This window comes from Meles meles, chromosome 11 (genome assembly GCF_922984935.1).
Source record: "Meles meles chromosome 11, mMelMel3.1 paternal haplotype, whole genome shotgun sequence".
NCBI classification, from domain to species: Eukaryota; Metazoa; Chordata; class Mammalia; order Carnivora; family Mustelidae; genus Meles; species Meles meles.
In genome coordinates, this window is record NC_060076.1 from 17,559,166 (window position 1) to 17,573,357 (window position 14,192).

At 42.4% G+C, this 14,192-nt stretch overlaps 1 protein-coding gene across 3 annotated transcripts in view; it reads left to right on the forward strand.

Annotated features, from left to right (window-relative positions):
* Nucleotides 1-14,192, forward strand: part of ASTN2 (astrotactin 2) — an 875,241-nt gene that overhangs the window by 688,858 nt on the left and 172,191 nt on the right. For all 3 annotated transcript variants that reach the window (XM_046023052.1, XM_046023053.1, XM_046023054.1), the window contains one exon: nt 681-946. In XM_046023052.1, the coding sequence (XP_045879008.1) occupies nt 681-946 (266 nt within the window). The remainder of the gene's footprint in view (nt 1-680; nt 947-14,192) is intronic.

Genomic DNA, 14,192 nt, shown 5'->3' on the forward strand with positions numbered 1-14,192 from the left:
CATGCACATGAAGAAGGCAGAAAAAGAAGTTTGCACAAGGGACAGATGAACTCAGACAGAAAGGGGAAATCATGTCTTTCCCAGACAGGTCCACCTCCTACTGTCTCATTTACCACTCGTAACTGTTTTAGTAAGTATTATAACCTCATTTTATAGAATTAATCCCCACAGGCCTTGGGGTATGAGGAGACCTTCCCAAGGTAGCTTACTATTATCAAGCAGAATTGGGATTTACATGGAAATTGACTTCAGCTGGTGTTTCTCCCATCACACGAAACTTCATGGAAAATATAGGACTGTAGCAAGTTTTCAAAAGAAAGGTAGAATTTGTTTAAATTGACAGTAGATAGGAATTTCTTGTTGAGAAAATATCTTTGATTTATTACATCTTGCAGGGTCCTTGAAGAGTCCTCTTATCTAACAGTCAACTTTAAATATGGAAAATGTGAGGCCCAGAGAAAGTAAGTAAGGGGCTGCTTAATATGAATAGTAAAACAAGACACTATTCCGACATCTGAGTCATCAGGCCAGTGCTCTTTCAAACCACTACCTAGAACAAACCACTCTATCATCTTTTTTCTTTTCCATGGGATACTACCTCCTTGGCACATTGGACCCTATGGGTTCAAGAGTCTGCCCTTTTGAACAATATTGAATTCTCTCTCTCTCGCTCTCTCTAGAGACCACAGAGCTGGGCAGCAAGAAGGAACTCAAGTCCATGCCCTTCATCACCTACCTCTCAGGGCTGCTGACCGCCCAAATGCTGTCGGATGACCAGCTTATCTCAGGTGTGGAGATCCGCTGTGAGGAGAAAGGCCGTTGTCCATCTACCTGCCACCTCTGCCGCCGACCAGGCAAGGAGCAGCTGAGCCCCACACCAGTGCTGCTGGAAATCAACCGTGTAGTACCACTTTATACCCTCATCCAAGACAATGGTACCAAGGAGGTGAGTTCCCCTGATACAGCCACTAAGTCACATCTAAGTACCTATCTTCCTCCCTCTCACCCTTGTGGGCCCTTTGTCCATTGGGATTGTCTTTAATCACCATCATGGTGATGGCTGACATTTATTGATCCCTTACCATATTTTAAGTACATATATAGCTGTTATAACCAATAAATCCTCTAATATCAATGGCTTAATATAATAGAAATTATTTCTTGTTTGTACAGAGTCCCAAATAAAAGTTTTTGATGATGAGTGGCTTCACTCTGAGAAGGGGTTCAGAGACCCATCTTATTCTGCCTTGTGCCCTCATCAACCTGATGCTTCCATAGAAGAAAGTACATGGGGGATCATATGTGAGAAGTTTACGTGCGCCAAGCCTGAAAGTGACAAATATCATTTCAGCTCCCTTCCACTGGGTAGAACTCAGGCATTGGGCACACCTGTCTGCAAACAAAAACAGGGAAATATATTCTAACTGATGGTCTGGGGAAGAAGATATATGGGTTTGTTAAAAACCTAAAGGTCAAAAAAAAAAAAAAAAAAAAAAAAAAAAAAACCTAAAGGTCTCTGCCTCAATATTATACTGGATTATCTCATTTAATCTTCCCTCCATATCTGATTTATGTATAAATATTGGTTTAACTTATATGAAATTGCCAGCATTTGATCATTTTCTTATTTATAAAAAATGATAATTCCAGGGACCCCTGGGTGGTGCACTTGTTTAAGTGTTCAACTCTTGGTTTCGGCTCATGTCATAATCTTGGGGTCATGAGATGGAGCCCCGTGTTAGGCTCTGAGCTCAGCAAGGAGTCTGCTAAAACTTTCTCTCTGCTCCTCCCTGTGCACATGCTTGCTTGCTCGCTCTCTCTCTCTTTCAAATAAATATTGTTTTTAAAAAATGGTAATTCCATATGGTTCACCCTAATGTCATGTCCACTTTACAAGTGAGGAAAGCTTGAATATGTTTATTGTTTTGCTCAAAGTTTGTCTGCTTCAGAGCCTATGTGCTTAATTGTGAAATTATATCTCCTCTTTTTCCTCTTCCTGCATCTTTCATATCCCATGGCAGCATGTCTGGGCTTGAAGAGACCATATAAATGATTTGTTCACTGGTTTGCAAAATTGTGTTCATGGAACACTTTTTCTAAATGCAGTCTTTCAGGAATCCCAACCCATAAAGCCAAGTATAGTGATGCTACTCCTTCAGTTAGGGAGAGGAAGGTGGATAAAGCTTCTCTACTTTGTCCCCAGTCTTCTCTCTGCAGCAAATCCCTCATAGCCCTTGGCCCAAAGAAGATGGTCTGGGAGATCCCTGACCAATACCATCAGGCTGCTATGGATTATGGCTTCTTACCATAGTGTTCTATTGGGCTAAGTGCTAGAAGGTGCTAAATGGTCAGGTAGGGCTTCCTAGAGGAGAGAGGGGGATGAGAGTAAGGACATGCGGAGAATGTCAGGTAGATGACTAGAAGCAGAAAAGAACATGACCTGTACAAATCCTGGAAGGCATCCCATGAGTAAGATTAAGAGATAGAAGGAAAGCAGAGATGAGGCCAGAGAGGTCAGAAGGAACGTGCTCATATGGGTTATTGTAAACTACCTCATGGAATTTGGATCCCATCTGAAGGGGAGTGAGATGCTTAGGATATGCAGGACAGATTTGATAGGGTTAGATTCGTGCAGCAGAAGGAGCCCTCTGGAAACAGCCCAGATGACTGTCGGTAGGAGAGCAGTTAAATAAGTGCACAGTGGAATATACATACAGTGGAATACTCTACAAGAGAAAAAAATGAATGAACTATAGTGTCACTTAATATGAGATGAATGAACATAATATTAAATGGAGAATATAAATCCCAAAGATAAATTTTATATAGTGTGATGCCCTTTCCCCCATTTTAAATTAAAACAGATGCACGCCAAATACACTACATTTTTTGAATGAATACAGCTGCTATAAACTATTTAAAAAAGGAATCAAGGAAATGGTCAACATAGGATTCAGGATAATGACAGTCTTGAGTCGGGGAGGCAGGGCAATGGCATGAGGGAGCCCTCATCACATGGAGGTATCATGTTCCTACCCGGCATTTTGGGTGGTGGATTTGTGGGAGTTTTTTTTTTTAAGTATTAAAATTAGCAAATTAATGAATGCAAAGTAGATGAATATATAAAGCCTAACCATGCATGGTGCTATAATGACCTTGAGTCACGAGCTAAGCCTCATGGATGATCTAATCCGATGCGTCAGAGGTCCCCGCACTAACTAAAACAAAAAGTCAGATATGTATAAATCTCACTGCTCTGGCTTCAGGGTGAGAGTTGACTGTGAAGATGCAAGTGTGGAAAGAGGGAGACCTGTGAGGAGGCTGTTGAAACTTCCAATGAATACCAAAGATTGTCTGACCAGTGTTCTGTTAGTGTGGATGAGCAAAGCCTCATGGTTAGCTGCATGGGGCCAAGCTCTTCAGGACTCGGTGGGGGAGGAAAATGAAAATCCTCATTTACCGCTTCATAATCTTGGCCCAGTGCTGCCCTTCTGGGCCACACTCCTCTCATCTGTAATATGGCACCAGCCTAGCTAAGTCACAGGACTTTTGTGATGTGTTCTTGGCACATGTGGTAGCAAGAGGAGTGGCGGTTCTCTTCCTCCTTGCGTAGGAGTCAGATTCCCCCATGTCTGGATTCCATGCCAGCTTCCTCGGCGTGATCAAAACATCCATTTCTTCGGAAATCCAGGGAGATGTTTTCAAGGCCAGTTGGTGGGATGTTATCAGAAAAGCCCCAGTGTGAATGCAGTCACTAGATGTCACTGTTCTCCTTATGGGAGATTTGGAATTCTTGGAGCACTCATCATTCATTCAGTATTTGTGAGTACTTACTACATGCCCGGTACTATGTCATGCCCTGAGAAGTGAAGTGGACAACGAGTAGACTTGGTCTTTATCTTCACAGAGTCTACAGACTTGGGGACCAGACAGATATTAGTGAAACAATCACACAAGTCAAGGCAGACTGCAAAGTACCAAGAGAAGACCAGGCCAGTGGGTTGAAAGCGTATGTTAGGAGGTCTTATGGAGTTAGGGTTGGTTTCTCTGAGCGAGTGTCATTTAAACTGAGTTTTGGGAGGTCAGGTACATAAATGAAAGTAGAAGACTAGGTTTGGGCGTGGGGTGGGGGAAGGGGAGGAGCCTGAACACGAGTAAGGTTGAAGACCCAACTCCTGCAAAGGCCTGAAGAGTGAGCAGGCATGGCCCATTTCCCTGAAAAATGGAGAACCCATGGGGCAGGGGCCAGACTAAAGGGCAGCTCCGTGAGTAGTACTGAGGACCAAGAGGCAGGACCCGGCGAGGCAGAGCTGCAGAGGCTGTGGAGGTGAGGAGTTTGGCCCCAGCAGTGGGAAGCCAGAGAAGAGTTTGGGCAGGTAGACAGGCAGGAGTGCCATCTTCTCGGCTACAGGCTGTCCTCCTCTTGGTCATCCCCACTCAGAAACATTAGAGCTGGCTGATGAGCTGGCTTCCTTGAGGCACCAGTTTCTACTCCCCGGCCCCAAACCCCAATGGTAGGTCCTTTTAAAGGTACATGACAGCCTAGGGGCTGTGGTATGTTAGGCTTTTCCAGTAGAGCAAGGCTAAGGTAGGAGTGGGTGGGACAGGCCGACTGTAGGTGTGGAAATGATGTGGAGGAGGGGAATATGGCCGCTGAGTGAGGCTGGTGTGATGATAAGGCAGCCACTGTCCTTGGGAACATTCTTTTCTGCGTCCTGCCCAGACCCCATCGCTCCTTCTCCCATGGCTCCTCCATCTCTTCTCTTTTTTCTGCAGCCAGGGGTGGAGAACACGTGGGTAAAACACAAAAGAATCTTGGCCTGGGCTCTGACACTGAGACACAAGGCTGGGGCAACTCTCTGTTTCCTTTGTGGGTTTTTCTTTTCCTGTCTGAGAAGGCAGAGAGGCTGAGTGAGTTACTTTCTGAGTTTCCTGCAATAGACTTTCTCTAAGTAGAAGCAGGCCGCTCAGGCTCTGTGCTCTACTTAGAATCCTGCTTCAGTCTCCTGTTCCTTGTGTGATGCTGAGTGATTTCTCCAAACCTCAGTTCCCACATCTGTGAAATGAAGTCCTTATGGGGATCAAATGAGTTCATGAATGCATAGTACCTGGCACATAGCATGTGATGGTCAAACATTTTCTGTGATAATGATAAAAATGTTATTTATCTAAACTTGACCCTTCTTTTTTAAATGATTCCTTTGGTACGTCCTCTTCTAAGTAGTCCTTAATAACTTTGCAGATGCCCTAAATGCTAGGGACATGACATTTTAGAGTAAGAGCTGTGTTTTTGCATGGGAAAGGTCACCGGTTAACCCAAAAGTGCAGATCATGAATGGAGGGATTATAAGAACATTTTCTTACTTTATAAACATTGCTGGAGTTCATATGCTGTTGGTAAGGGATACCACAGGTGGAGTTACACATGAGTAAAAGGATTTTCTTCTCCTGCAGACCTCCCGATGCAGAATGGAACCATTCTTCTATGTAATAATTCCTGACTCCTTGGGTTATTTGAGGTGCTCAGTCAACTTGAGTCCCATTGTACGGCATGGTCAGGAAGTGTCGGTGGGGGGCTGTGACTTGCATGAGGTCTACGAGGCAGTTCTGGCCTCTGATTCTGGACCAGGGTTAGCATGTGCTCTGGCTAGCCCTGGGGACCATGAGACCTAGATCCTTTAACAGTTGGAATCTCCTTGGGTCCATCTCCATAAATGCATGCAAAAGATGATGCCTTGTGCCTCAGTCAGGAAGGAGCACTTCATTACATGTCATGCTGTGATTTAAAGAACAAGAAAAGCAGGAAAAAATTCTTTGTGCTGGACAGTTTGATTAATACATAAACCTCCTCCTTCACCTGTTAAATGACCCCATATAGCCCAAAGCTATAGCACAGCTAGTGCTTAATGTAGAAGACATTGTGTGGCTATTAACTTAGCCTTTGGGTGAGGGAGAAGAAGAGGTTCTGGTAGGGGAGACAGGATAGTGTCAAGGTGAAGAGCCAGACGGAGCTGGATTAGAAATTCATCTCTGGCATTGACTACTGGGTGACCTTACCTTTACTTATTTGTAGAGTATGCATATAAATCTCTATCCATGTTGGGGTTGGGAATTCTCTTCGGAAGAACTAGAGGATTGGGACACCTGGAATCTGAACTAGGTTCTGTCCTTGATGCTTATATGACATTGGACACAAATACATCTACTGTTTTGGTCTTTGTTTCTTTATCTGTACCATGAGAATCCTGGGCTCACTTTATCCCCCTGCTGTCTCTTGGTGCTGTGATAGGGTCAGACCTAACTTTTACCCTGAAAATAAGGGAAATATTTTGAGGTTAGAAGAGTCATCCTGTGACCTGCGACTTATTTCCCATCCAGAGACCATAACAGTTTTATCCTTCAATTAATATTAGGAAGAGGAAGGTGTACTAGGGCAGTGACAGCATTTATGAGTAGAAGGGGATATTAAAATCACATCCTATTTATTTTACAGGCCAGCTTTTTTATTTTGCAAATAGTAGAAGTAAGACCTAAAGATGAGGAATGGTTTGCCCTTAGTCATAAAGCCAGTTCTGAATTTGAAGTAGTTAGGCGCAGTGTTTGGCCTCAGCAGTGTCTTTGATCTCTCTTGAGAGTTAGTTTCCTCATCTGTAAAATGGGTAGTCATAACTTTCCCCACAGGGCTCTCACATAGAAAGATTAAGACACCCTTTGCTAGTAACTTGAGGACTGTAAAATACTCTACAGATGGGTTCTTTCCTAGTGCTCGGATCTCCTGACTTCCAATCATGTGAGTTTTGTTTTGTTTTGTTTTTTCTTTTTCTTTTCATGCTGCTCTAGGAAGAGCCATGTATAATTTTGGTCTTGTTGTGGTTGTCTGACCTTCCAACAGATCCTCTCTCTTTGCCAGAAGGACTTGTTTGCTCTATTTACACGTCTTGGCTCTCACTGAGCAGAGAATTCCAAATGACTGCTCTTTGAAAAGAAATTAACAGCCAAGACCACCCCTCCCCCCACCATGACTACCACCGCCACCATCACCGCCACCATAATCACAAGCGCTGTCACCATTACTGTAGCACCATTGCCACCGTCTCCTGGCCTTGGGTGCTTGGTGTGTGCCAGACACTGTGCTAGGAAACAGGATAGAGAGGGGGAATCAGACACAGATTGTGCCTTCAAGGAGCTCATAGTCTAGCGGATGAAGCAGAAGAGCCACATAAGTAACTCTAATTACTTGCATATGTTACATCCATGCATGACTTATTTTCAAATAATACAATTGACATTCCAACAGTGTTAGGAAAGTGGGAGAAAGAAACTCAGAGAGTCTGGAAAAGATTCTTGGGGCAGGCAAGGTGGATATGGGCCGATCATGGAACAGCTTGAGGCAAGCCTGTTGATGAGGAGAATAATACCATCTACGAGATACGTATCACAGGCCAAAAACTGCACCGAGGGCTTTGCATGCTTTATCTCATTTAATCATCCAACACCTTATGAGGAAAGTACTATTATGATCTCTATTTAATAGATGAGGACACTGAGACTCAGAGAATCTTGAACCCAGTTCTGTAAAGTTCCAAAGCTTGCCCAGGTCAGAGTTGGAAAGCTGCAACTCGGGGGTGAAATCCAGCATGCCACCTGTTTTTATAAATAACATTTATGAAATGTAGCTATGCATTTGTGTATCATCTGTGGCTATTTTTCTGCAACAACAGCAGGGTACAGTAAGAGCCACAGAACAGTATGGTGCAGTATGGTGCACAAAGCCAAAAGCATTTACTTTTGGTTCTTTACAAGAAAGTTTGACAAACCTTGGTCTAGACCAAGGAATATTGGAAAGGAAGGGGAAAGAAAGTTCTGTCAAATACTATATGCCAAACATATAGAACAGAAGAACAAAACTCAACAGTTCCTGAATGCTAACTCTATGCCTGGCATTTTTAAGTGCTTTGTGTGTATTAATATGCACTCTCTCTATATCAGTAATATCTCACTCTATCCCCCTAACACATTTGAGTATGTACTTTAATGCCCGTTTTACAAATTAGAAAGCAAAACTTGAGGCTTTACAGAGATAAGTAATTTATCTAAGATCACATAGCTAGTGACTTGTGCGGTCAGAATTCAAGCTTGGAATGACTGTCCCTCATTTTTATGTGCATGTTTTTGTTGTTAAGAGAGAGTGTGTGCGTAAGTGGGGGTGGGGGAGCAGAGGGGGAGAGAGAATCTCAAGCAGGGTCCACATTCAGTGCTGAGCCCGACTCAGGGCTCAATCTCATGACACTGAGATCATGACCTGAGCTGAAATTGAGAGTGAGACACTTAACTGACTGAGCCACCCAGGTGCCTCTAAAGCTTATGTGTTTAATCAGTTACTCTGTAGCACAAAGTCTGAGAAATTGGGAAGAGATCAAATCGGAAAAATGATGTGCAGGGGGCTGAGCTATGGGCAGCTTTGAATGCTGCATCAAGGGACTTGGGAACCATATAAACAATGGGGAGTCCACCTTCAAGATTTGGGTCAAAGGAAAGACATCACTAAATGTGACTTTTAAGGGCACCTGGTTGACTCAGTCAGTGGAGCATGCAACCCTTGATCTCAGAGTTGTAGGTTCAAGGCCTGTGTTGGGTGTAGAGATTACATAAAAGTAAAATCTTAAAAAATAAAAATAAATGTGACTTTAGGTGATTGACTGCAACAACCATTGAAGGCTGAGTATCAGCGACCAGAGCTGTATGGAACTAGAGGGTATTATACTAAGCTAAATGCGTCAATCAGAGAAACACAATTATCGTATAATCTCACTGATATGTGGAATTTGAGAAACAAGGCAGAGGATCATAGGGGAAGAGAGGAAAAAATGAAACAAGATCAAACCAGAGAGGGAGACAAACCAGAAGAGTCTCTTAATCTCAGGAAACAAACTGAGGCTTGCTGGAGTGGAGGGGGGTAGGCAGGATGGGGCGGCTGGGTGATGGACATTGGGGAGGGTATATGCTATGGAGAGCATTGTGAATTGTGAAAAACTGCTGAATCACAGACCTGTACCCTTAAAAGAAATAATACATTGTATGTTAATAATAATAATAAAATAACCAAGGGTTATTAATTTGGGGACTGCAGGTCTCTGATACTGAAGGGTCTTTGGATCTTTTCTCAGAAAATTATGCCAAATTATACATTATTGAATTATTTTTCCATCAAAAAAGATCCATGGCATCCCCACATTTTCTAAATGTTCTTGACCCAAACGTTGTAGAAGACTTATATAGGATGACCAGTTAGGGTTCCCACTACAGAAATTCATCTATGAGATGGCTGGGAGTATGGGGACTCAATTCAAATAACTTTAGCAAATATTTACGAGGGTCTCCTGTAGGTCAGGCACTATTCTGGGCATTTGAGATACAACAGAGAACACAACAGGCATATATTTTGACCATCTGGAGACTTAATTTCTGCTGGGGCATGGGTGGGAGACAAAAGGCAATCAGAATAGTAAATAATATTAGAAGGTGAAGAGAAAAAAGAAAAAAGCAAAGCAGATCAAGTGAGGTCAAGAGTACCTAGTGGGATATGGGGACTTGGGTTTCAGAGGGTCTCCAAGTCCCTCAGAATCAATCAGGACGGAGATGGAGGAGGCATTTGTTAAAAAGGCAGGTTTCTGGCTTCATCCTACCGATTATTTTTCTCTGGTGGGGTGAGGCTGGGAATCTTCATTTTCACAAGCTTCCTAGGTGATTCTGAAACACTCAGAGCTTGAGAACCACTCTCTAAAACCATGGTTCATATGTCTCTTTCATTCTGAAGTTCCTTCAGGGAATTCCTTGTTTAGGGATTAGGAAAGTCAAGTACTTTTAATCTGGCCTAAATCTCTGCTATTGTGGGGCCACTTCCTCTCCATCTCTGTGCATTCTGAGGAGGTGCACTGGCCAGAAACCAGACTGTCAGGCAGTCCTTGGCAAGAGGGAAGATCAAAGAAAAGAGGGAGAAATAATCCACATATTACTCAACACGCTCATGGTCAATTACAAAAGAGGAACTTAATGCTTGGCTTGCCTACTTGCAAAACTGGAAAACGTAGCTCTTTCATGCAACCAGAAGACTACCAGCTTCAATAAGACATCAGAGACATACAAACTTAGCAAATGCAAACATTTTTGCATGTCAGAGCACAGGGCATCCTCTCCCTACCCCTGCCCTATAGGACATTGAATTCAGTTAGCAAATGTGATTAAAAAAAAAAAAAAGGGAATGGCATTATATCTTTCCCTTGTACTTTTAATAACAATTATTTACTGAGCACTTCAATTGTGCCAGGAACTCAGCTCAAGACCTTTATTTACTTAGCTCACTGAACCCTTTTATGAACCCCATATGGTGGAATTCTCTTTATTTCCCCATTGTGTAAACTGAGGCATGGAGAAGTTAGACTACTTGCCTCTAGTTCCTAGAAATAGGAACTGGTAGAACCATGGTTTGACCTGGGTACCTGAGTTTTTTCTCATTTTGCTATACTCTCTATTAGCTACTTCCCTTCAACTTTTTAAATGATCATAAACGGAAGTGTAATGTATATTGAAGACACTATCACTACATATTACCTTCTCCAGCTACAGCGTCTTCATTTCTTTATCTGATTTCCAAAATTTTTGAAAAAATCGGCTACTTCTACTGTCTATACTGATTCACTTGCATTCATTCCAGGGTTGAATCCCTTCATCTGATGGAAATAGAGTGGCTTCTCATTTATAAGTCTTGCAGACACTACAGTTGCCATAAAAGACTGCCTTTTTTGATAGTGTTTTCTATGTCAGTTTTTGTAATTCTGAAACCAGTGAGATGTACTTGATACTTTTCTTCCTTCCTGCACTCATCCCCCCAAAACTACCACCCATTATCAAATCCTATAGATTTTTTTTTTCTTAAGAACTTCTCAAATAACTTCACTTTTACCCAGTCTTGTTCAAGTTTTGCCTGGATTATTTTAATTGCCTCCCCATTGGCTAACAATGATCCCTGCTCCTTCTAGTTAATTTTCTTCCTTGGAGCCACAGTGAAATTTTCAAAAACTAAAACATACTTTCATCACTTTCCTCATTCAAACACTTAACTGCCTTCCAGTTCCTTGGGATCAAGATGGAGGTGCTTACTGTGGCCTGCATGGAGCTCCTTAGACAGGCCCTCCCAACTTCTTAAAACTCATCTTACCTCTACCCTCCTTGCTTTCTGTTTTCTAGTCACTGGCAATCTTCCAGTTTCTGGAAAGGCTATACTTGGTCATGCCAAAGAGCCTTTGCACATGCTATTCCCTCTAATTGGCATGCATGTCACCCATCCCCCTCCTTTTCTGAGTTAACTGCTACTCCTATACCAGAATGCCACGGAAGCTTCCAGGTTTGATAAGCTCCCCATTTATTTATGTACTTCGAGTCTTTTTTTATCTTTCTTCCATAGAGGTTATCAACGTTTCAAAATATTATTATTATTTATTATTATTTTTTTTAGAGAGAGTGCACACTTGTGAATGGGATGGGGGCTGAGGGAGAAACAAAGAGAGAAATGGAGAGAGAGAATTTTAAGCAGGTTCCATGCACTCACACTCGGGCTCCATCTCCCAACCCTGACACCAGGATCTGAGCCAAAATCGAGAGTCAGACACTTCACCGACTGAGCCACCAGGAGCCCCTCAGTTTCTAACTATACTTTTATGTTTTGTAATTGATTAATGCCTGGGTCTCCTCCTCCTTCACATTTTGTTATTTTATTTTATGATGACAAAGTGCCAGTGAGGGAACAAGAGCAGGTGGACTCAGGGATGAAGGCATTAGACAAGTATGTAGTGCAACCCTAGTCTCCTTCTTGATTCCTTTCTGCTTCACTTTGCCAATGTAGTGGACTCTGTGTTTGAACATGCCCAGTAACAGCTTGCTTAGTGACCCCAAGTATCCTGTTTCACTCACTTCTAGAATACCCTTCTTGATATTGAGTCAAACAGTTGTCCTGTACATTAGGGGGGTGAACTCCATGAGATCAGGGTCTGGGGCAACTTTTGCTCAGCATTGCACCAACACCTTCTAATATTGTGCCTGACTCATAGTAGAAATTCAGTTAAGTTCTCAATGAGAATAGATGAATGAATAAGTGACAAGTGAATGAGTTACCAATTTACTTTCATGGTGCTTTCATATACACTGGCCCCCTTAATCCTCTCAAGAGGCCTATGATTGTAGCAATGTTTATCTCCATTTTACAGATAAGGAAACTGAGGCTCATAAAGGGTAGCTACCCCCTGAAGCCTGAAAGGGCTAACACATATCAGAACCAGGGCTGGAATCCCTCTTCTAGTTCACCCACAACCACTCATCCATCACATGATCATGCAGAGACTGCCCCAGCCAGGGCGGTGCTGGGCTTCCAATAACAGAGCAAGCTGTAGGCCCCATCCCTTCTGGAGCTTAGCCCTGTTCACTGGGGGCTCCTCTTGGGTCATTAGACAACTTGAGTCAGCAGTGATGCAAAAGACCCAGAAAGAATCCACAAACAGTCTACTCTCTCCTTTGTTTCTCTCTAAGAACCAAAAAGTTGTTCCAGATGTGTCCCACAGTTCACCAGGCAGATGGGGCTGAAAGTAGTGTGTACGGTAACAGAGTCAGTCTCTGCAGTGCCTTCTCTGGTCAACGGAGTGACGTCATCCCCAGTGTTTCTGAGTGGAAGGGTTCTAGTCTATAAACTCAGGTCCGGGGAGGAAGAGAAAACCTTGAAGAACAGGGCTTTTCCTGAGACCACATGTTTCTTTTCTTTTTCAGCTTCATCTCCACATTTTCTCATTTTGGAAGACACTGTTAAATTCCCTGGGTCTCGGGGCGCCTGGGTGGCTCAGTGGTTTAAGCTGCTGCCTTCGGCTCAGGTCATGATCTCAGGGTCCTGGGATTGAGTCCCACATCAGGCTCTCTGCTCAGCAGGGAGCCTGCTTCCCTCTCACTCTCTCTGTCTGCCTCTCTGCCTACTTATGATCTCTCTCTGTCAAATAAATAAATAAAATCTTTAAAAAAAAAAATAAATAAATAAATTCCCTGGGTCTTTTGCTACCCAACGCAAAACAATTTAGTTTAGAAAACTACAACGTAAATATCAGGGTGCATGTACCCCTTAAAATCTGTATGTCTGTATCCTTTGGGTAAATACCTAGTAGTGCAATTGCTGGATCATAGGGTTGTTCTGTTTTTAGTTTTTAGTTTTTTTTTAAATTTTTATTTATTTTTTACATTTCTTTTTTTTAATTTTTATTTTTTTATTTTTTTAATTTGTTTATTTTCAGCGTAACAGTGTTCATTGTTTTTGCACCACACCCAGTGCTCCATGCAGTACGTGCCCTCCCTATTACCCACCACCTGGTTCCTCAGCATCCCACCCCCCTGCCCCTTCAAAACCCTATGGTTGTTTTACAGAGTCCGTAGTCTCTCATGGTTCATCTCCCCTTCCAGTTTCCCTCAACTCCCTTCTCCTCTCCATCTCCCCATGTCCACCATGTTCTTTGTTATGCTCCATCATCAACAATAGCTAAACTATAGAGAGAGCCCCAATGTCCATCATCTGGTGAATGGATAAAGAAAATGTGGTATATATAGATTTATATATGTGTGTATACACACACACACACACACACACATCATGGAATATTACTCAGCCATCAGAAAGAATGTAATCTTGCCATTTTAAATGATACGGAGCTAGAATGTATTATGCTTAGCAAAATAAGTCAATCAGAGAAAGACAAACACCATATGATTTCACTCATTTATGGAATTTAAGAAACAAAACAGAGGAACATGTGTGAAGGGGGGGAGGGAGAGTGGAAAGTAAACCGCAAGAAACTCTTAACAATAGAGAACAACCTGAGGGTTGATGGAGGATGGGAGAGATAGGTGACGTGTACTAAAGAAGGTACTTGGGATGAGCACTAGTTTTTTTATTTAAGTTTTGTATGTAAGTAATGAATCACTTTATTCTACTCCTGAAACAATTGCTCTGTATGTTAACTAAGTAAAATTTAAATAAAATTTTTTTAAAAATAAAAAAAAAGAAAACTACAACGTATCCAAGAACAGAGAAACTAGTGAAATGAACTTTCCATATATCTCTCACCTTCCAGCTGCAACAGTGATCAACTCCCACAAAACAT